Source organism: Nelumbo lutea, chromosome 3, assembly GCF_056320005.1.
Source record: "Nelumbo lutea isolate HS-2025 chromosome 3, American lotus-T2T, whole genome shotgun sequence".
Lineage (NCBI taxonomy): Eukaryota > Viridiplantae > Streptophyta > Magnoliopsida > Proteales > Nelumbonaceae > Nelumbo > Nelumbo lutea.
Genome location: NC_142686.1, coordinates 41,189,579 through 41,214,983, shown reverse-complemented (window position 1 = coordinate 41,214,983; position 25,405 = coordinate 41,189,579). Strand labels below are relative to the sequence as shown.

The 25,405-nt window shown below is 33.3% G+C and overlaps 1 protein-coding gene across 4 annotated transcripts; it reads left to right on the top strand.

Annotated features, from left to right (window-relative positions):
* The first annotated feature begins 5,495 nt into the window (after window positions 1–5,495).
* LOC148864467 (PHD finger protein-like protein) lies at window positions 5,496–9,864 on the top strand. Of its 4 annotated transcripts, none has more exons than XM_088978251.1 (6): window positions 5,496–5,951; window positions 6,033–6,195; window positions 6,395–6,553; window positions 7,162–7,431; window positions 8,759–9,418; window positions 9,568–9,864. In XM_088978251.1, the coding sequence occupies exons 2-6, from the start codon at window positions 6,115–6,117 to the stop codon at window positions 9,655–9,657; spliced, it is 1,260 nt and encodes a 419-aa protein (XP_088834377.1). In that variant the 5' UTR covers window positions 5,496–5,951; window positions 6,033–6,114; the 3' UTR covers window positions 9,658–9,864. The 4 variants fall into 4 exon arrangements, with proteins under 4 accessions (XP_088834377.1, XP_088834376.1, XP_088834378.1 ...); XM_088978250.1 differs by having other exon boundaries at window positions 5,515–5,927; XM_088978252.1 differs by having other exon boundaries at window positions 5,597–5,927; window positions 6,024–6,195.
* The last annotated feature ends 15,541 nt before the right edge of the window (window positions 9,865–25,405 follow it).

The following is a 25,405-nucleotide window of genomic DNA, read 5'->3' as shown; positions in this document are numbered from 1 at the left end:
TATTTTTATATTTTTTTTGGTAAAAGTATTTTATTTTTATATTTTCTATGTGTTTTGTACTGTATTATTTTTGTATTTAGATAGTTTTATTTTTTGTATTTTCTGTATTTATTTTTATTTTCTATTTAATTTTATGTTATTTTTATTATTTATAAATACAATTTTTTATTTTAAATTTATTTATGACATCATGGTCAAATCATCCGATCCAAACGATTGAACAGCTTAACCAGAAACCGATCCCCTGACCGGTTTTATTTCTGGTTCGTTTTTAAAAACCTTGTGAAACTCTGAAACGCCGAAGAAAAAACAACAGTCGGACAGATTCAAAATGTACGTCGGGTCAAAATAGAGTTCACGTTGATATTTGGAATGAGGCCAGCCCAGCCGGTTCCAGTTGTAGTCTAGTGTAAGCAGGCACGATTATTCCCAACGCAAGGCGATAAAGGCCTTTGTACGGGTTTTATCTTATGAAAAGTATTTAATAAGTTTGATTATTGGCCGTTCAATAGAGGTTTGGTCATGTACCCATGCTTACATGCACAATTTCTATTAATAATCACTAAAAAAATCTAATGGAAGAGTAAGCTTTTGACAATAATAAAACTCATTAATAGGGTATTAATCGAAGGTTTTAAAAAGTTATAATGAGTTTAAGCAAAGAATTCGAATGAGCTGGTGACAACATCATACACACCAGGCTGAGCTACCTAACACAGTTGACCACACCAATGTTCTGTATAGATGGGGCCAGCAGGGAGCATTGGCATAAGCAGCCCAGCCTGGTGTGTATGATGTTGTCTTCAGCTAATTCACTCCCTCGAGCCAAATGCAAAAAATGTTATGGTGAGTTTTAGATAACATCCTTATAAGCAAAAATACATAAAATGTGTTGCTAAGGTGATGTTTGTTAATGTGAATGGTTTTTTTTTCTAAAAATAAAAAAGCAATTGTTACATCAATAAAAATGTATTATTTTCGTTGATATGGTATATATTTTCTATTTTAGAAAACAAAACCATTGAAATGAGCAAACACTCCTAATTGTGTGACATTTTTTCTTTTGTAATTAAGAATATATTTCTTGTTTTTTTGCTTCCAGAATTATGTTTCTCTCTTAATGCTTGGTTTGGGAATATTGCAAATAAAAGTATGTATAGTGTAAATGCAGTATTTCTAGAACATAGAATATTGGGATAGAGAGATGATTACGAGGAAAGACAATGCACACTAAAAATTTCCCTTGAAACCTAACATGGTCACCTGGCTAAAATATTGATGCATTAAAAACCTTATTTACTTCCATCATTTTGCCATGCAATGCAGTGGGGCCTGCAAAAAATCCAGTCTCAAACAAGTGAGATAACTTGTTTTCTAGGATAATCAATGCAGTTAAGTGAATGATCTCCATAGGCCAAGGGAAGAAGGCTACACATGCTAGACAGATAGGGATTGGTAGGGGATTACTATTGAGGCTTTATTAGTACAAGAATCAAAATATTGGCACTGCATATCATAGTGGATAAATGGGATATGAAATGCATGAATATAGACAAATAATATAAAGACGTTTGGATATGCTAGGGAAATGCATACAAATTACATTAATGCATTAATAACATTGAATCCAAGGCAAAGTTATCTATAAATAAGGTATAAAGCATAAGAAATACATACTTTAATAAATTATATGAATATAAACATTACAATCAACAATACTAAGACTCTAGAACATATGCCCATCATACAATAATTACCACTCTATTTCAATTTTAATAATTATATTTTTCAAATTTTATTAATTTTTGGGGAAATTAATAACACATTTAGTCATATCCACAGTCTAAAAGGTAAAATTTTCATACCTAACAACAATCTTTTTATTTTCAAAACGTCCCTTACACATTTAGTCATACTCTATTATTAGCAACACGCATACTTTATTAATATTTTGCAAATAAAGTAACAATAGTAACAATACTAATAAAGTAATAAAACAAAAATGAAAATCATAATAATAATAATAAAGGTATTATTATTAATACCTTTATTATTATTTTATAATTATTTTATTGTTTTATCATGTTATTATTGTTGTTATTGTTACTGTTGTTGTATTTTAATAATAATTATTATTATTATCATAATTTTATTATTTTATGAATGCTATTATTTTATTAATATTTATTAATTCTTTATTATCTTATTGATATTTTATTATTAATAAAGTTAATTATCATTTACATTAACATCCACTTAATAAGATTTTATTGATGTTAAATATCACTAGCATAAATATCCGTTTTCAGAATTCAGCATTTAGATTTCAAATAAATAATCTATTCATTTAGATTTCAGATGAAATAGAAAATCCCATTTAATTTCTAAGTGCTTTCTTTCAAAGTATTTTTCCTCCTTTTTAGACATCGGGCTTTAGACCAACAAAAAGGACAAAATGGCACCTTGTTGGAAGTAAAAGATGATGACAAAGCTTAAATCCAGTTAAATAAAATGAATCACCTAAATAAAACTTTGTCAAAATAAATATTATAGGCAAAATTGAGATTGTTAAAGATTTACGCGATCAGCATTTTTTATTAAGGCTGTGTTTGGTTGCAGTGCAAATTTGTTTGCACTAATACAAATGTATGAGAGCGCAAATGTAAAAAATGCAAATTCTTGTTTAATTTTGTTTTAAATTCTATTTTATTCTGTTTCATGTTTTAATTTACTTCATTTGTAATGCAATCAAACAAAATGAGCTAACATTTAAAACAAAAATAGGTCAGAATTTACACTCAAATCATTTATACTGTCATAGTTTTGCATCAGTGCAAATTTATTTGCATTGCAACCAAATATAGCCTAAGGTTCATTTTGGAAATATCATAAATACAAATATGTATAATACAATTGTACAAATACATATGAAATAATATAAAATATAAGATTTGACACTGCATATTTGTATTTGTACTCCTTCCAAACTGAGCCAAATAGACTTGAGCGAAGGGGTAGAACGAGGGTTTTATAGGGGCCAAAATTTATAGGAGGTTTTAAGTACTTTACATCATGGTTTTCAAAACTGGACCGGACTGGACGGTCAGACAGGAAAAACCAGGGCCCATCAGGTGACCAATTTCGGTTTTCTTCAAAAACCATTAATTTTGGTCAACAAACTGTTGACCCGGGCAGTTAACCGTTCCAGCAATTTTTACCATTTTTTATTTTTTGTCAGAATGGGCCGACCGTTCGATTTGAACGGTCGGACTATTCGACCCAGTAATCAGACCCATGACTAGTTCGATCTCCGGATCGATTTTAAAACACACATCATTTGAGATTCTATGGGCTGACGATAACAAATACCAAGGGCGAAAATGACCATTATAAAACACAAATCATTCTCACGGGGTGTTGATGAATTGATTGTTCTCAAGGCACCATTAAGATGAACCTTGTAAAAAAAATGAGAGAAGCATGTGAAGATTTGAGAAAAAAAAAACTAAAACTAAATTAAAGGAACAAAATGGTCTCATAAAATAACATAAGGGTATCTTGAGGATTAAAAAGTGTTTAACAGAATATTCCATGATGAGTTTAATTGTTGGAATACTATAATATATAATGGGGGAAATGCTGGAATTCAAAAGTTTAAGGGGATCTTTATTGCAAAACAAAGTTCGGAGGGCCAAGTGTCACTGTCCTCTAAGTACATGGTGGCTGCTGGCAATTTATCCAAAATGTTATTAACCAAATTTCCCTTAACTTGTCATTAAACAAAATTAATCATAGATCATGAAGAAATAATAACAAAATTAACCAGGGGGCAACAAGTAAGCACATGGGTCATTTGGTGTAGTTAAAAAGAGAAATCCAAACATAAGGTTTTGTGTGAAGGATAAATTTTAAATAGAAAGAGTACTCTGAGTACAAATACAAATATACATAGTACATATACAAGGTTTTGCACTCTACATATATATTTGTATTTGTACTCCTTTCAAATTGAGCCATAGGAAATTAGGAATCAACTAAGGCTGCATTTTGTTGCAGTACAATTTTATTTGCTGCAGTACAAATGCATGGGAGTGCAAATGAAAATAATACAAAATTTGGTTTAATTTTGTTTTGGATTTTACTTTATTTTGCTTCAGATCTCATCTTGCCTCATTTGTATTGCAATTAAAACAAATAAGATAAATTTGAAACAATAAATAAATCATAATTCGAATACAAATCATTTGGACTACTACAGTTTTCCATCAATACAAATTTATTTGCAATGCAACCAAACACAGCCTAATATATATATATATATATATATATATATATATATATATATATATATATATATATATATATATATATATTTTGAGAGAGAGAGACCAATAATCCAAACTTTTAGATATGTGGACTTTTCTCAAAAAGGTTGGAAAAATCTAAAACTTATACAATAATATATTTTATATGTTATAAATGATTTTCATTGCAGGAAAGAACTATGATGTTGACCTATTAATGATAGAACCATTAATCTAATAAATATTTATGTTGAAAGGAAATTTTCTTGATTTCTAGAAAAAATCAAAATTTAGAAAAATAATTTACTTTATATACTTTAAATGATTTTCATTGTAAGGGAGAACTACAATATAGAAATATAAATAATCTATCAAACCCATTCATCTAACACCAATTTAATGAGTCTTAGAAGGATTTTTTTAGCATATTGGAAGTCAAAACATTGCTTAATATTAGTAGTAAAGTTATTGTATGATATCTACACGTTGTAGATTTCCAAACTTGTTGATTATAATGTCTCTCTTAATTCTTTGGGTTTATGAGGCTATACCCCTCATGCATATAACCCCCAAGCCTAGTTGAAGCAAGATTCGATCCCAATTATCCACTACCATAAGCCAAAGACCTTATCAAGCAAGTCATCATCAATTGGTAATTATTATAGTATACATTTCCTATGTGTTTATAATGATGTATTTATAGGATTTATAAGAGTTTTGTAATGCATTCAAGCAGTGGTAGAGTCAAGGATTTTCTTTTAGGGGGACCAAGTTAAACAAGAAAATGTGAGAAGAAGGGTTTGGGGAAAATTGGTCTGAGAAGATTTGGGTCTATTGTAGATTTTTGAAAGAAATAATAATAATATATATTTTTTTAAATTACGAGAATTGGAGAAGGAGCCTTAAAGAGTGATCCTTTACCATTCTAGTTCAAAATTTTTGAGGGGTGGGGGCAAGGACCCACTTCATTATATTTTTAATTCAGCCTCCACTACATCCTTATCAACCAAGATGACTTGGGTGGAATTGGAATTGTCAATTCCACTAACCCTCAAATTCTGCCGTTTGGATGTAATTTTTGCCATCATAGGAGGTTGCAACAAGGGGATTCAAATTCCATTTCACTTCTAATCACACAAATTTCTCATAATTTGTTGATAAGATTCCTTGCCATTGCCAACAAGAAAAGTGTTTTCATAAGTCGAGGACCATGGTGAGCCATAGGTGTTCACCGTTAGATCTGCAATTCTTTAATTCGAATTCATAGTTTCAACGAGAAAGAAACAAAAACAGAAGGAAAGCCAAGCGAAATTTCTTGGACGATCAGTTTCATAAAGAATGAAACCAATGGTGTTTTGATTCATGAGTAAACGAACTCTCATTCGGCCTCGTTCTGGCGGGAAAGTATTCCTGAAGCCCATAATACCCATACAAAAAGGCCCTTCACTCACGGTCCCCTACACTCTCCCCTCATAACCTCCGATACGATTCCCCCTCCCCCCTCCCCCCTCCCCTTCTCTGCTCTCTGAAAACCCTCCATTTTCCCTCTGCTCATCGCCTTCTCCCAGCCTTCGTTCAACACTTGACGTTCTAAGCACTATCTTAGAATATTTTCCTCGCATCGTACGTTTCTTTCCCTTCCAAAGAGTAGGGTTTCTTGTCCTAGGGCATTGAACTAACTTCTCAGTCTACAGATAGATTTAGTTCGTCTTGTTAAAGTTTTTGCAGGTTGCTCGATTAAATTCCGCGGGAGTCAGGGGTTTTGATTAGTCAGCCTACGAGTTTGGTGAAATCGTTTTGCTTTGTCAAAATGGCGGATGCGTTCGAGGAGGAAGGGGAACCGACGGTATCAATCCATGAGTACCTTAACGAAGTTGAAGAGCAGGAGTTGGTATGATTCCTTCCCCCTATTTGGCATCCAGGGTTTTGTTTTGAGTGTGGAAATTTCGGATTTCCTCTGATGTTAATGCTGCTTTCTCTCCGGTGTTGGAATGGGTTTTCCTGCAACTGTAATATTCACCTTCTTTTGGTTTTTGCGCGTACTCACTTTTTTCTTTTTGTGTTAATTTTGTTTATGTTTCAACTGAAAGGAAGCTGATTTGGTTTTGGGAGGGGATGAAGGCAAGGAATGCACCTATGAAAAGGGTTATATGAAGAGGCAGGCGATTTTCTCATGCTTGACCTGTACTCCAGACGGAAATGCTGGGGTCTGCACAGCATGTAGCTTATCTTGCCATGACGGTCATGAGGTATAACATGGATGTACTTTTTTTTCTACTAATTTAGTGATTTTGGGAATGCGGTCAATTTGCTTAGTATAACGTATTAAGCATTCAATATCATCTGTACGAGTTGCCCATCATTAGGTCTAATATTGGGGCTATAGATTTTATACTTTAGGGAGATCATTGACATTGATTAACATTCTCAAAATGTATGACTATTGCATTGTCAAAAAATTAAATATGTCCTAATTCATGCACCTGAAACTTCAGTATTTTTCTTAAGCATTCAATGAGTATATGAACGTGGGAATCAGAATCCAATGTCTGCCCAAGGAATCTAACGCAGTGCAAAAATGTATGGGTTTGGGGATAGATCATAACATATTATAGTACTTTCATATATGTGTTATTTTGTATGAATATGTGTATGTATTTATACCTATATTTGTGTGTTTTAAGGTTTTTAGACATATGTTAACTAGAATTGATAGATGGTTTCAGTTCTGTCCTCTTTTTGTTCCAAGCAACTGTTCTTTCCCTAGTTTCCACAGGGCATTTCTTTTCTTGATCATATTATATGTTATAATTCTATACTGAACTTACCATTAATTTCCTGCTGGTACTTGGTGAAGGTTGTTGAGTTGTGGACTAAGAGAAACTTCAGGTGTGACTGTGGAAATTCAAAATTTGGGGTGTTCTTCTGCAAGCTTTTCCCAAACAAGGATCCAGAAAATTCAGAGAATTCATACAACCATAACTTCAAAGGTGCCTATTGCACTTGTGGTCGTCCATATCCTGATCCAGATGCTAATGAACAGGTGGAGATGATACAATGTTGCATCTGCGAGGATTGGTTTCATGAGAACCATATTGCCCTTGATTCTAATGAAACTTCTGAAGAGGTTTGTTGGCTATTAATTCTTGCAACTGGATCATATGGAGTCTGGATTCTGTTTTTGGTTAAGCTGCAGCCTGGTTGTTAGATGCTCCCTTTCTTTTATACTTTTTCATATTTTCTTCTGGTTAGTCCTTGTGAGGGTTCTATACCGCATATTAGATAGTATGATTCAATGCCATCTTTTCATGTGGTAAAGTAGAAGCTCATCTTGGGTGTCTAACTGGTATGGGGCTTGGTGGATGCAGCTGATGCTCAAAATTACGTTAAAAGATTTCCCTAAATGTCTGGCTAGCTCATAAACCATGATAGATGTATTTGTTAAACTTAGGCTATATCTTATGTTATCCAGATATGGCAAGCACATGGCTGGATGCAGTATCAGATAAGAAACTTATACTGAAAATTGAAGTATTCGATGCACTACAGCAACCTTGTACAGGTATCTGGGTATCATAGGCTATGACCCTTTTGTAATCGTTTTCTTTTGGGAGTTGACGAAACTAAAGAGAAGAAAGGCAGTGTGGGACATGATCTCTTTTGTAATAATTTAGATGGCTTGGGATGAGGCAGACATCTGAATTTTTTAAAATAAATTTAATCTTAGTGAGATAATTAAAAGAAAGGCAGTGGGTACCATATACCTATGGTTGGCAAATGGGAATATGCAAAATATTCAAGTGAGTACTCCTTTTTTTGTAGCTTAAAATCTGGTAGTAAACGTGTCACTATCTTAGCTATTTACTTTTTGTATATTTCCATCGTACCTTATTCTTTGATAAACATATACTCCCATCGTATCTTGCACAGTACCTTAGCATATATTGGTGCTGTACTGCTGTTGCAATCATCATTTGATACATATAAAACAAAATCACACTTCTCAATGCACACACACACACACACACTTGGGCAATGACCTTATATGAGTTAATCAGTTAGAAGGGATGGACAATGTCATTTTCTTGTTTTTTTTCATGCCTATCATTTATGGCATCTCAGAAGGTCTGAGTTGATGTTCTATCTATCAGACAATTCACACAGAGGCATATAATTTATGTTGTTAAATAAATGGTGCAAAGCTAATGATTCCCATGATTAATTGATTATCATTATTTCTTCAATATTGTATGGGAAATTGTAATGTAGAGTTTACAACAATTTGTTCATTAGATACAAAGTTATGTTTTATGTTTTATCAGCATTTACAATAATTTCTATGTTTATGATGTTTTCATAATTGAGAATCAGCCTTTGCAATGTTTCTTTATTTCTTCAATTAGTTTATATTCGGACTGTTATATTATTATCTGCATTTTTTGCTTGTTCCAAAGATTCCAAGAGATGAGGAAGGAGAACCTTTATATGAGGATTTCATCTGTCAGGCATGTGCTGTTATCTGTTCTTTCTTGACTCTTTATCCTCCTAGCTTTTGGGCACAAGCTAGGCAGAGTGATTCTACAGTAAATACTAACAAAGAGGGAAATACTTTGGGAAATATGTCCTCTGGGAAGATTGAGGATGAGACTTCTTCTCAGTCAATAGAAAAGGGTTCTGCAATTCCACCTGTTTCTGGAAGTTTATCAGGTCAAAAAGATTTATTGCTTGGAGAAGCATCTGATGAAAATAGAATCGTACACCAGTGTGCCCAGAATACTGATATAAGTCCCAAATGCATTATTGGAATGGATCTGCTGGGGCCTGAAGTTGCTTTAGAGAAAAATAAACCAATGTTTCTTTTTAAAAATTGGAGAGATCTTCTGTGCAGGTGTGTTACTTGTAAGGAATTCTACACCCAGAAGGGCATTGGCTATCTAATTGATAGGGAGGACACAATTATGGAATATGAGAAAATTGCAAAGCAAAAGAGGGAGGAGAAATTACAGCAACAGGAAGGAGTTGATTTAAATTTCCTCAATAAGTTGGGCCATGCTGAGAAGATGGAGGTTCTGAGTGGCATTGCAGATATGAAGAATGAGCTCCAATCCTTCCTGGTATGCCCTTTTTTGTCCAAAATTCCCATGCTCTGGTTCAGATTCTTCCTGTATTCTTATTTAGCATGTGAAGTTGCAATTGGAAGGCAGAATTTTATATCATTCTATTTAACGGTATATAGTATGCTGATTTAATATGGTTTATGCAGGAGTCCTTTGACTCATCAAAGCCAGTCACATCTGCTGATGTCCACCAGGTGTTTGAAAATCTTGCAAAGAAACGCAGGCGTTTACCGTAAGTGATTTCCTGGTTCCTTTGTTGTATTACATGCCAACTATAGTGGCTTTGGGACCCATCCAGGTGCAGGAACATTCAGAATGCATGTATAGTTGTAGAATGTTCAGGGAGAGAGTTTAACTTTTACTACCATAATCTATGAAATATTTAGGCTTTTATTCACATTTAAGATTTCAGTGGCAGTGTCTATTAATTTTATTGCTAAAAATATACTGTTTATGGGAGCCTATTAGCTTGTTGTTCATCCGGTGATGCTTTCTGATCCAGATCATGGGATCATAGGTTTGGTCTCAATTTACCTGTCATGAGGAAGGAGCATTTTACTCTTTCTGATGAAAATGATTGTTCTTGAATGTTGAATTGTAGTTTAGTTGGTAAATGGTTACAAAACTACTTTTTGGCAAGGCTAGGGCCCAAGTCGTAGGAGATTGGACTCTGTCCTCACAAAATGGTGCTCACACCGTACTCACATCCACTTGCAGCTGTGCATTGGGAATATCTTCCCATGAATAAAAACATACAAGTCCGAAGATATTCCCAATACACGGTTGCAAGTGGCTGTGAGGACGGTGTCAGCACCATTTTTGTGAGTACTGAATCCGAGTTCAAATCGTAGGTGATTAACTGATAGAACAATAATGGGTAGTAAGGTCCACCTATAAGAACATTAGTGGCATAGATTTATCCAGTCAACATTCTAAATGGACATTGGCATAGAATCAATGATAAAATTATAGGCCAGTAATTAAGCATTTATGTAAGGGAGTTATACTGCATATGATAGTGTAAGGGAGTCCTTTCATCCTTTGTATTGCTGTTTGATGTGTCAATGGTTTTAGTGTGTCAGGTAATCTTACCCTGTATCTTGTATGTACATATCGTATTTAATACTATTCTTTTTCAATAGATTGAAAAGGCGACATTTTATCTTGTTTTAGTCTTTTAGCAAGTATCTTAGTGCCTTGGTGGTAGTACTTGTACTATGCAATGCCAGGTCAATAAAATGAAAGAGGCCTCATGCAAGTTCTCTGTGTTCTGTCTCTTCCTGGGAAAAATCAGGGTTTTTGTGCATGGGCTGATGAGGCTTTTATGGTTCCCAATGGGGACTTCTTGCATGCTGTTCTAGTCCATAAAGTTGTCTTACAAAAGTTTTTATTCTTCTAGGAAAGAAAATAAGTAATTGGAATTTGGTGATTTTGTGGTGTATTCCCCCCTTTCTCCCTACTAGCATCCAAATGCATTTTTTGTCTATTTCTCTTCTCCAAGGGCATGCATCAAATCTCAAACTGACATCTGAATCTTGTCCATTCTTATTGGATTCATCACTGGATGTTCATGCTTGATCTATCTTCAAGCATGAGATGTTTTGAGATACCAACACAAGTTTAACGTAAACCCCAAATGCATTAGAGATTAGGTTAAAGAGAAATGTTGTCAAAGTACAAAAAGGATGATTTCCACTTTGGATTAGTCTCTGAAAAGAAAGAAACAAAGAATGTAAATTTTTGGTACAATCGGGATGAAATGACAGATGACAATTTTGTTGCAAGATCTTGGCTCTTTTTTATCCAAATCAATGAATTTATGCTTCTCCAAGATCAGTCCAGGCTATTTTTGGAGGTTTGGTGGGTTTAAGACTTTAAGGACTAAATAAAAGAGGCAAGCTTTTGTTTGTCCAGCAACGTCATATCTGGTCGGGAATTCTTGGAGGTTGAGGATGGATTCTGTCCGGCAACGTGCATGGTTGTGACATCAAGATATGGAGTAGAATGGGCAATAAGATTTTGATGACGCTCTTTTTGACTACCAAGAGAATATACTTTACAAACTGATGGCAAATGTTACTTCGCCAGGATCTGGAAAGGACGGTGTTGAGAACTTCACTCAAACCCAGCAAGAACTGGTAAACACGTTCTCGTTCCCTTTCACCAGTAAGATCTCTTGTTGCGCCATAGGTGCATGTTCCACAGGTGCAGCTCGGAATTCTAGAGTAAACCGCTAATTCATCTCAGGTTAACTTAAACTTAGTGTAATAGACAACCATAGATAGATTTTCTTGTCGAAGAACTAATTTTCATTTGAGATGAAGGATTCAGGGAGCATGTCCTAGTGGGAGTCTTTCTTCAAGATCCAATCAAATATCATACACATGTATTATCCACATACACTATACCTTCATGTAGATTTTTTGCTAGACAATTAAAAATCCATGATACTACCATTGAGTTGCACTTGATCCACATCTGCTCTTCATTGATAAAGCTCTTGGGTTTTTAGATCGAGCGATCCACGAAACCAAACTTGTTTTTCGCACAGAACATTTTTCGTCCCTCTTTTCCATGTCACATAATTGTTTCCATTGAGTGGATAGGAAACCAGGACTGCACCTGGATTATCCGACGGGTGCAAGTAGTAAGGTGATGCAGGATTAATGGTGGTGTCAACGTTCACTGAACTTGTGTTGTTGCTAATTCTGCCATGAAAGAAAATTTCAGGAGAGTCTTTTCGCTTTACCTGGTTCGGTGCTCTAATACCATCTAAATTTTCCGAGAAGCGAAAAGCATCGTTTATTTCATCCAATTAAATATTTATAGCCACAAACACTTAAGCACTTATTCTAGAATAACAAACTCCAACTTTTGCCAGCTGTTAAAAACTTCCTAACACCTTTAATAAAAATTGGTCTAGCCAAACGTCCAAACTCTACCTGTATTAATTAAGTTTTTAGAGAACCCAAGATATGATTTCGATAGGCCAGAACAGGTTGATTTGGTAATAGGAGATAACCTCATTTATCTCATTTGTTTGTCACTCCTCCCATACCCTTTCATCGTCCTTTCCTGAAATATTACCCCCCCCACCTCAATTCTTTAACCATGAAAGTTCGGGCTTTCTTACGACCTTGTGCAAATCTCAAGTTTGTGCTTGGTCCAACCCGAAATCAAGCCCAAATTTATCTACTCAGTCCCAACCCAACCTTAACGCAATATAACTTAGGCCGGGCTTGGGTTGGGCTGGTTGGTCGAATTTGAAAGAAATTATGTATAATTTTTAGGGTTCAACTATTGTACTAGAAAAATCGTAGAACCAATTAACCAATATCATATAAGTGATAACCAATCAGGTGGTATTTACAAAATTCACAGGGTGATTTGATTGGTCAAAGCTCTTTCAGCATTATGTCCTCCTGGCAATACAGTTTCTTCCTATATTTTAATATAGTCATCCTCTATTGGGCTTTATGCCCCAATTTAAGAGTTTCCTAACCCTAAAGGTGCAAACCTTGAACTCAAGGTTGGCCCAACCCAAGGTCAAGCCCAACTTTATAGATCCAAGCCTGACCTAACCTTAACCCAACAGAACTCAGCTTGGGTTGGGTGCCGTTTGTACAAGTTGATTGGGTCTGAAAGAATTTATGTATATATAAATTAGCATGTGCTATACATATGTGCAATTAAAGAGTAAATATATAAGTTACATTATATAATCAAATTTAACCAAGGCAAGAACGTGCTTTATATAGTATAAATAGATATAATACATAAATGTATGTATTTGTTTCAAGTGGGCATGGGTTGGGATGGGCTAGGCTCAAGCTACCCAAGACCTCAATCCAAGCCTAACCCAAGTTTAGGTCAGGCCTTAGTTTTCTGGTCCAAGCCCAACTTGTACAAAAACTATATTTGAGTCGAGTTGGTTTTGGATTGAGCCACTCAAATTGTACCCATATTCTTTATACTTCACTTTTAGCTTAACAAAACCCATACATCGCACCGGACCCATCTAGTATATTAAATATCGAATAATTATTTTATGGTTTTAGGCATTGCGTATAGGGCTGCCAATAGGTCAGGTCTTGGTAGATCTGGTCGAAACTGATTAGTAACCAGGACAATAACGAATCCAGAATTGTCTTGATGAATAGTCAGGTTATTTTGAAAGCTTTATTTAAATAATAAATCAACATGTAAATTTTGATAATTAATATAATCTTTCTAAAAATGTAGGTAAAATACTGAATTATATGCTAATAAATTAAAAATTTTAAATAATGTTATAATATATTTTAATTATCAAATTTACCATTTCAAACATAAAATATGATAAAAAATATTATATATTTAATAAAATAATCAATTTGAAACAATCAAGAATTGGATTGGTTTGATTTGGAAAGTTGGCAGAACCAACCCATCAACAGCCTCAGTTGCATATTCCCGAAAAGCCTTTAGAAGAATTTAAGTGACATGACAGAAAAGGTGCCTACCAGGCACAGGATATTCCTATTCCCTCACGTTTGTTTGCAGTGTAAATATGGAACAGTGTAATTAAACACTGTAATTAAATATGGAACAATGTTTAAATGGAGTGTAATTAAACATTGAAAATGGATGTAAATACAACTTCAATAAAAATGATATAAATATTTACATCAATAATCCCACTTTCCATTTACAACGTCCATAATTACAAACCGATTGATGTAATTTTAATCTTACACAGCACTCAAACGGAGACTAAGAAATTTGTAAGCAGTCATATAGAATGAACAGTATTTATACAAAATCACATTCTAGCATTTGCCTAAATTGATCATTGACTTAAACGAGGGGGTTCCAATTACCCTCTAAAAGAAAAACGTTACACACAATAGGTGGATTGGCACCGAACCAAAAATGGTTATTCCTTATAAGGACAAAGGAAATTTATCACGCCTTGCCGCCTTGGCCCTCTCTTTCCTTCTCTATATACCTAAATGGTGTCTTCCAGAAAAAAAATGTCACAAAAGGTGGATTGTCACAAAACAATTGAAATTTAAAGGGCTTTTACTTCTCTGTTTTCCTCACAAAAGCGCACATAAGGTGCGTGGGTGTAAATGATTTGAGTAGAATTGTTTCTTAGTCTGTGTTTTGTTGTAATGCAAATAAATTTGTACAGATGCAAAACTATGGCAGTGCAAATTATTTGAGTATAAATCTGATCTATTTTTGTTTTAAATTTTATCTTATTTTATTTGATTGCAGTACAAATGAAATAAATTAAGATATGGAACAGAATAAAGTAAAACACAACAAAAATAAACGAAAATTTACATTTTCTTTTTTCATTTGCATTTCTATGCACTTGTAGTATTGCAAATAAATTTGCACAGCAACCAAACACAGCCTTTAAGTTTTATTATGCCCATGCATTGACTTAAGAGAGTTCTAATTGCCCTTCTATTCGTTATGGATAAGACTAATAAAAGCTACTAGATGGGTGCATTTGGAAGTGGAAACGGCAAGAGGTGCATTGTAGCTGTATCATCATCCTTTTTTTTTTATTGGACTGTATTAGTTGGCTTGTCATCTATCATTGTTTGTAACCCCTTGTCTTTCGTTTGCCACCCTTAGGCTGTGTTTGGTTTGAAGGAAAAAGTAGGAAAAGGAAAGAAAAAGTAGGAAAACCCATACAAGATTTGTAAAGGTTTCTCTACCTTTTTCTTCCTTTCCCTACTTTTTCCTTTAAACCAAACATAGGCCTTAAGTTGTTGAAATGTCTTTTTTTGTTGTTGACAACTGCTGAGTTTTATTATTTGTATTTTGAGGTTATTTTGCGTATTCTTATATCTATTAGGGCATCTTTTGTGGACTCCAAGTACTTATGGGTGAAATCTCCACTCTGTTCATCGGCGGAAAGCAAAGATGATGAATAGTGGGGTGCTCTATTTCACCAAGAGGAAGATGAACAATAGTTTGCTAACGGAAAGCGAAGACAATGAACAGTGCCGCTGGTCACCGTTGCATTGAAAAGCGAAGACGATGAACGGAGAGGTACTAGAGGGTAAACGATCTTGGTCAGTTCTGCTGGTATTTCTTGTGTTCATTGTCTAGAAGACGATGAACAATGCTTTTTTTGGGTTAAAAACAAAAGACAAAAGAAGAAGAAAGAGAAGAATAGAGGAGAGAGGAAGGGAGTGGCTGAGAGGGGGTGCCACCGCCGCTGCTCTGTTTCTGGGTTCGAATGGGGAAGGGGAGGTAGTAGATCGCTGATGGTAACAGGGAAGACACTGGTTCTCTCCTTCCTTTGTTTGTCTTCGCTGGTCCTCTACAGTGGTTTCTCAAAATTTTCCACCATGCAACCCCAAATCCATGATTTTGGAATCTGACATCCCACATTTTTCTCATCCCATCCTTCTATTTCCCTCAAAACAAATGAGAGAAAAAAGAATATTTTTCGAATATTCTCTTTTTCTCATCCCCATCCCACAAACCAAATGGAGCCTAAAGGAGTACTCTGTGAGGAGAAGATTCTCAATAATTATTTTCATTTAGGATGGGGAATGGAATCTGAATGGAGATCTGCTCCTCACACCAACCTCATAGCATCTATCAGCCACATATCGTGAACATCTCCTGCACTCCTATCTTATTATTCATGGGAGATATTCCCAATAATAGTGGGATGTGATTGTGAGGTCGGTGTGAGGAGTAATGTAAAGAACAGATTTGGACTCATTGGATCCACATCTCCACCTGGGTCGGGACTAGGTGAAACTAGTTCCAAATCAACAATAATCGAGACACTGTATCAAGACCTAGAACCGACCTATCAGTTTCAATTTCTTCAACCAGAATCGGCTTAATTGGTTCAAGTCCAACGGGTTGGACCCGACCCATTGACAGCCCTAACTAGATTTTAGAAGCTACTAGGGTCGTACTTGTAAGTTTGTAGACGGGTTGAGATGCAATGAAGGGATGGTGGGCTTTTCAATTTTCAACCCAGGAGCATAGATGATTGTGTTGGTTTTAATGTAGCGTCCAACCATATTGCATTTATGAATATTTATTGCAATACATTATATTAAGATTTAAATCAATATGGTCTATGTATTGGTCATAGGTTCACATTTAATCATACTGGACTTGACTTTAATGTACTCACTATGAAGATTTCAAATGTTCGTTGTGATCTATTATTTTACTTAAGTGTGCACATTGTACCTAAAAATTTTTTATGATGATGATGACAATGATATTAAATAATATGTTTTCAATTTTTTTATAATTATTTTATATTTTTATGTTTATAAAAATTATTCTTATGATACATTTTTATTTAATATAATGAATATATAACATTCAAGATATGTTCATGTTTTTTATCATTTTTTTTTGTATTTTAATACTTTTGTGTGTTTTCATCTTTTGTAATTTTTATTATTTAATTATAACATCAAGGGTTGACACATTTGACCTAAAAGGTTGAATTGTTGATTCACCATAAAAAAAGCAACTCTATTTTTTGGTTTTTACGCCTAGTTTGGAAAGTGTACAAATACAAATATGTACAATGTAAATACACACTTAGAAATACAAAATAGAAGGCTTTGTACAATACACATTTGTATTTGTACTCTTTCCAAATTGAATATTATTTCCATCATCAATAAGAATAATGATTCTTTGTCACACATATTTTTCTTTAATATGGTTAATAAATATAAAATATTAGAGGTAAATGTTTTCTACATAATTTGTATATTTTTGGTGTTTTTATGTTCTATAATTTTTATTATTTAATTATGACACCATGGGTTGATATATTTGACTTGAAAGGTTGATTTGTTGATATACCACCAAATAGGAGAATAGCTTCACTTTTGAGTTAGTTTTAAATTTTGTATTTTATTTCCATTATCAATAAAAAGATTAAAAACAATTCTTACTTATCATGTTTAAATTTTTATATGATCAATATAAAATATTAGAGATGCATCTAAATGTTTTCTACAATGTTTTTATATTTTTGTATTTATATGATTTTTTTTTTAATTTTAATATTTAATTATGAGATCAAAGGTTGCCGACATATAATCCATGATTTTGTTTTTTAAATTTTATTATTTAATTATGAGACCAAAGGTTGACATATATAACCCAAAAGGTTTAATTGTTGACTCACCACTGAGAAAATAATTTTATTTTTGGGTTGGTTTTAAATTCTATATTTCATTTTCAACATTAATAAAAACAACTATTATTTATTACACTTATTTTTATTTGATATGATTAATATAGAAGATTAGATAAGTGCCTAAATGTTTTTTCTTTACAAATTTCTGTATCATTACATATTGTTTTTACGTTTTTTATGTTTTTTAATTATGATATCAAGGGTTGACACATTTGACTCAAATGGTTGAATTGTTGACCCACCACTATGGATTGGTTTTAATATATTTCATTCCAACAAGAATAAGAATGATTATTATTTATCATACATTCATACTTATTATTTTTAATATGATTACTATAAAACATTAGAGATGTGCCCAATTTTTCTATATTTTCTTATTTTTTATATTTATTTCTATTTTAAAAGTTTTTTTATTTCATTATGACATCATAGATTAACCCATTTGACTTGATGATTAAATTGCTTACTTTCCACAAAGATGGAAGAATGGTTCCATTTTTGGGTTAATTTTAAAAAGCATGTATTTTATATCATTAAAAGTATTAGACATAAAAGTAATTGATAGAATGCATTGGTGACAAAATAGCTTAAATATAGGATTTAATGAGAGAATAAGAGTCAATGCTCTAAATATAAGACTTAATGAGAGAAAATTGAATGAGAAAAAATGTAGTAGTTTAAATTACATTTTGTGGCATCATAATTAGAGATAGACCAAATTAAAGAATAGGGATATTTTAGTCAAGAGTAGGATTCAATGAATGATAATAGGAGTTAATACTTAAAATATAAGATTTAATGAGAGGGATTTGAATGAAGAGAAAGTAGTTGTTTAAATTACAATTCTATCATTGCAATTAGAGAGGGATTAAATTCAAAAATTTGGGGTATTTTAGTCAAACAAAAGTTCTATTGTTATTCACACTTTTAATAATAACAAGTGTGCACGTGCTTTGTACATGGCAATTCCATGTGATGATAATGATATGAATAATATATCCAAAATTTTATATAATATTCATGTATTTTTATTTTTATATTTTCTGTTTTTCACTATTAATCATATATTGATTGCAAAATCTAAATCTTATTATGTAAGCACCTCATATTTGGCTGGAAGTTTTGAGTATCATTTACATACCTTTCCACTTAGATGGATTCTTCTTTTTGTAATGTTTTATCTTCTTAGTGTATTTTTTTTTGTTCATTTATCAAAAAAATGTAAAATTTAAAGAGAGAAAATTGAATAAGGTGAAAATTGTAGTTCAAATTACATTTTAAACCATACAATTAAATGGGGATTGAATTCAAAAATGGTTATTTTATCCAAAAGAAAGTTCCATATTCTTATTCATATTTTTAATAGTAGTGTAAATATGGAGTTATAGATGTGTTCACTTTTTTTTTTTTTATTTATGTGTGTAAAGTAATATTGTTATTTACACATATTTTTTTTGTTTAATATGATAAATATAGGATATTATACATGTGCCCAATTTTTTTTTGTAAAATTTATGTATTTTTTTATTTTGTGTTTTTATATTTTATTAACTTCTATTATTTAATTATGACATTAAAGGTTTTTTTTTGTTAAATTAAAAAAAAAAACTTTTGCTGTTTATTACACTTGTTTTCTAATTTGATTAATAAAAAATATCATAAATGTGTTTATTTTTCTACAATTTTGTAATTTTCTAGATTTATTTTTATTTAAAATTTTTATTATCTAGCTATGACTTCATGGGTTGGCCAATTTGATTCCAATAGTTGAATTGCTTAGTCATCACTAAGATGAAGAATGGTTTTGTTTTTTAGTAAGTTTTAAAATATACGGGTTTATATTATTAAAAGTATTGGATATAGATCTAATTAGTAGCATTTATTAGTGAAAAAATAACTTAAATATGATATTTAATAAGAGAGAATGTGAGTTAATACCTTAAATACAAGAGTTAACGAGAGGGGATTAAATGAGGTGAAAAGCATTAATTGAAATTACATTTTCAACCTTCATAAGTAGAGATGAACTAAATAACAAATGTGAGCATTTTAGTCAAGAAAATTCCACACCCTCATTCGTACTTTTTATAGTATAGATATAGATGTAGATTTTACTTCAATTGCATTAATGGTGTCAATTTAGTTAATGCATTGGGTAATATTTTTTTTTTACCATAATGTATTAAATAGATTTAAAAAAATCATTTTTACCCTTTTTAAGTGTAGTTAACAGGAAAATAGGAGGGTACTTTACATTATATGAAAATTATAGAAACAATGTTAGGCCATTCATACTTTTTATAGTAGTATAAATATGAAACTTGGGTAGGCTCTGATTGGGATTTTGTCAAAATTTGAATAGGCCCATCCTGAAAACCCAACTCAATAAAATATAAAATCCTAAAATTTGGGTATCCAACTTACAAGCTTATTGTTTTTAGGGGTGTAAATGGGTCAAATTCGAATCGAGTGAAGCAATATCCAAATTTGATATATGATAGATATTAAAAATTAATATTTGAATTCAAGTTCGATTAAATATTCAAAAATTCAATTCGATTCAACTAATTAATTATTTTAGGTAATTAATAAATATATAAAATGAATATTTTATTTATATAAAGTATATAAATATATAAATTATTTATATAATTTAATCATTATATATAAAATGTTTAAATATTTTATATATAAGAATTAAATAATCAGTCGAATTCATATATTTATCAAACCGAATCAGATCATATCCAAATTCAAATCCAATTAGCTATTCGATATGAATAGAATATTCGAACTCAACCAATTAAATATTCAAATTATGCAAATTCAATTCGATTATATCGAATCTCAAACTTAAAATTGGATTTCCATATACCATTGACAGTCCTAACTTAAAATTGTATCATAGATTTTGCCTTCTATGTAACGCAAACGGTGCAAAAAATTTTGCCAATAAATATATGTTGCTGATTTGCTGGAGACAGGCTAACCAAAATAGGTCATTGGGCATTGCTGCAGGAAATAGTAGATTGTGATCCAACGTTCCATCCCTTTCTAGTTTTTTATGCATATTATCACCTATAAATTATAATATCAAAATTTCACCTACAGTAGGAGTTTGTCGAGATGGGGGCAGCATCTCTCTCTTTCTCCATCACTCTCCCATCTCTGAAAGCGAAATTGTTTATGAGAATTCTCTGCCACTCTTTCCCCCTGCGTCACTCCATCGTCAGGGTTACGCCACATAAATTGTTATTTCATGTTTATCGTTTAAACCAGTCTGTCGTTGATCTGAACGATCGAACCATTTAGCCTAAAAAGTAAAAATCATTAAAGTAATTGGTTCTGTTTTATTCTAAACTTAATATTTGATCAAAAACTATTAAATTAAATAATAATCCATTAATCCGAGTGATCAAACCATTAATTCCATTTGATCTATTCAATAATTTTTTACTCTTTTTATTTTTTAAATTAGAATAAATCATTCATTTGAACCAAATGGTTAAATCATCAACCCGAAAACCAGTAGCCTTGCTCTAATCACGAGGGCACAACTTGAGCATGATCTATGGGCGAATATTGCATGAACTTATCTATAACACCCACCATTTATTATGATGTATACTACAGTATATAGTCTTTTCTTATTATATATAGATGATGTTTCGTGGGGGCCTCATGTGTAATGTGGTTGAGGAGTTTTCCGTATTTTTTTAGTACACTGGGAGTCTGGGACTGGGTCTTTTCGCAGCAATAGATGATAATTAATGGTTAAGCAAGGACGAAATCTAACTTCATACTCAAATCTTGCTTCTCTAACTGATCCCACCTCCAGAGTTCAGATGTTGCTTGGGATTCTCACTTTTATCATAATCTTTACACCACGAGGATTATTATTAGGCTTATTATTCTTTATTTGGACTTAGACCTAAGACGTCTTTGGTTGGATGCTCATGTTATAAGAAAAAACTGTAGAGCTGAGTTGGTAAATGAAATCTCGTGAAGATAGTCTTTCCTAGTTCTTGATCTATCTGCCTAACTTCTTCATTATTATAAATGGATTCCACAATGTCATTGCATGTACTGTTTTCTTTTTTTAATTGTAAGGACTACTTTAAAGAAAATGGTAAATTTTTTAAACTATCTTTATGGTTTATTTATTTGACTAAGTGTATTTAAAAATTGATTAGCTCTATCCCTATTGTTTTTGACAATTAACTAACTCTACCCTTACCATTAACATCCATTAATATTCTGTCAAAACCAGAATACATGTGAGATGTGAGACCATATGACATTTAAAATTCTTTTAAAACCCAATATTATCCTCTCCCTCCTCTCCTTCCTCTGACCGGCAACACCTTCCTCCTCAAACCAGAGTAGCAAATCTGGATTTTGATGGTTGATGGTGAAAACGATTGAGTTCCTGGTAATATTTGTTTTGGCCCATTTCCATTCTCTTCTTTTTATTTTGGAAGTCTTTAATCTTCCGGCAGCCTCCTCTCCTCCTCTTAGTTTTTTTTTTTTTTTTTATTTTTTTTTTCATCTATAGTTGCCACTGCAACTCCAACAGTGGCAGTGTTTTCAATCTCATTCTCACCGGCAACAGGAGAATACAAGAAAGACAAAGTCGAACTTGATTTGCTTTCAAGCACTTTTCTGGCATTGAATCCATGCCTCGTCCGAAGAAAAATTCTTCAAGGGGAGGGGGGAACAGGGCAATATGAGTCATCTTTGATAGAAAGCAAACGAGTGTCGAAGACGAGTCATCTTCGATAAAGAGAAAACAAGTGTCAAAGACGAGTCATCTTCAACAGAGGGCAAACGAGTAATCTCTCTCTCTCCCCTCTTCTTTCACTTCATTCTGCCACCGCCGCTGCAACTTATAGCAGCGGATTTGGTACTTCTCCTTCCACCGCTTCCTACACCACCACTCCACGCCATTTTCAGACATTATCTCTCTCTCCTTCTCTCTCTTTCTCTCTCCCCTCCTCTTTCATTTCCTCCATTCTGCCATCATTGCTGCGCAAGTTGCAGCGGTGAATTTGGTACTTCTCCTTCCACTGCTTCCAACACCACCACTCCACGCCATTTTCAGACATTATCTCTCTCTCCTTCTCTCTCCCCTCTTCTTTCACTTTCTCCATTCTGCCATCATTGTTGCAAGTTGCAGCGGCGGATTCAGTACTTCTCCTTCCACCGCTTCCAACATCATCACTCTTACACCATTTTCAGACATTCTCTCTCTCTCTCTCTCTCCTCTCTCTTTCTCTCTCCCCTCCTCTTTCACTAACTCTGTTCTGCCACTTATAGTAGCCAATTTGGTACTTCTCTTTCCACCGCTCCCAACACCACCACTCCGCGCCGTTCTCAGACATTATCTCCCTCTCCTTCTCTCTCTTTCTCTCTCCCTCCTCTTTCACTAAATCTGTTCTGCCACTTATAGTAGCCAATTTGGTACTTCTCCTTCCACCGCTCCCAACACCACCACTCCGCGCCGTTTTCAGACATTATCTCCCTCTCCTTCTCCCTCTTTCTCTCTCCCCTCCTCTTTCACTTACTCCGTTCTGCCACCACCACTGCAACTTGCAACAGCGGATTTGGTATTTCTCCTTCCACCACTCCCAACGCTCCCAACACCACCACTCTGTGCCATTTTCAGACACTATCTCTCTCCTTCTCTCTCCCCTCCTCTTTCACTTCCTTCGTTTTGCCACCACTAAAGGGAGTAGAAACAAGAAACAATCGAAATGAATCCCCATTGTTGGTCATCGACTAATAAATTACTTAAATTCGTCGAAATCGTAGATTCCCAGGTAAGAGTTATTGGAGATTCTTGGTGGAAGCAAAATCTGGTTCGCGGTAACCCATTCACCCGATGGTATTTGTTCTCCACTTAGGTTCAGATTGATTCTCCATGGTTCAACTGAGTTCACTCAGGTTTAGACAAAAACATTTGATGGTTCTCATCGGGGTTTGGAAGGAGGAGAGAGAGAGGTCGAATGTTTTGAGTTAAAACTTAAAACGAGGGATAGATCGGTCGAGTGTTTGAGTCTAAGATTAAAATGGTCATTTTATATTTTTTATCCATGTTTAACGATTCTGATAATGTTTAGACAATTGTCAAAAACAATAGGAGTAGCATCAATCAATTTTCAAATAATAAAGATACACTTAATCAATTAAGTGTATATGATTATGATAATGTTTTGATCAATTACAACTCCATGTGTTTTAGTGAAAATCCACCTGTATTATCCATGAATTCATAATAAATCATAAATTAAATAAATAATACACTATCAACTGTCAACTTTAACGTTGAAAATTTTCTTTTACGGTTCTACCCTCAGACCTGATAAATTAAGTGGTGTAACCCTTCAAGGCCTGTGGATCAGTTGGGAGAGAATCCTTTGCTGGCCCAATAAGATGGCACCAACTAAGTCTGGTCACATTATTAAACAGTTTGAAGGAAAAGCAAAGTAAGAGACGAGAACAGAAGTAATAATTCTTCTTTCCATTTGCTTTGACTCTTATCTCACCTCACTACTGTACCATCTGCCATCGTATTCGCTTTTACTGTTTTTTGAAATAACTTTTACTTAGAAATAAGTGGAGCTATCACGTGTGGTGGATTTCTTTTTACATTTCTAGTTCAACTTTGAGCAAAATTTATAATCTATTCTACCGAAACTGATCCAACATAATTCAGATGTGATGAATGATAGGCTTAGTTTGGATTATCATGTAAAAGTATATTAATGACATTTTACATTGAACCATATAATAGTTGATAATTACATTTTAAAAATTGTGATAAAAAAGTATAAAATTTTATATGGATAAAATTGATGTAGTATTTATATCGATTCATGATGTAAAACTCCACTCCAAGTTTCAATAAACTAAACCAGAGTGGAATTTTATATGGGTCTTCATTTATACTCCTTCCAAATGTTAACAAAACCGTAACATTGTAAACTTTTACATCATTCTTGATTTATACCAATTTTAAATGCAGCCATAATCACAAAAATACTTCATTAATTGAAAAGACTTTATTATTATTAAAGATTTTAAAGATAAATACATGTTGTAAATATATACTCTAAAAAAATATCAATAAAAGATAAATAGACCATGTAACATTTAAGATAACTAAAAATTATCAAATGCATGATGCTTATGTCTCAATTTTGTAATCATTTTAACTTGTAAGTCATGAGGCCCTAGTCTCTCGGAAGCCCAAATCCTCGGGCTTACCTCAGCACCAGTGGATTTGCAGGTCCTCTGCATCTTACAGCAGGATACATGAACGGGATCTAAGCAAATTCACAGCCCTAAACAAAAGGAATCCTGTTTTCTCGGATGACAGAATTGGAGAGACTCGACCACCGACAGGCAACCAGAGTAGTTCGGATTTTCCTATTAAGCAGTAACCTACCTAGCAGCTGTATATAGGCTTCTGGGCCATGAAATCTCTCCCTCTAGCTGGTTGTCGGTTGTTCATCACTTCATCTATCTGCAGCTTAGTCCTCTTTTATTTCGTGTGTCCAGAAATAAAAGTCGGTGAGCTTTGAACCTCAGCTGTCCAGTACTCTACTACGTCCCACTTCCACGTAGGGAAAGGGAGAAATAAACATATAGACTAATGATAACAGTACATTAGAGTCCTTTTCTAATGGATCGAGGAATCGATAACGACATGGTTGGTTGGTGTGTGTGGTCTTCTTTCTTCCCAAAATCACTCATTCTTTATGTAGAGAATCAATCAAACGTCCAGAAAA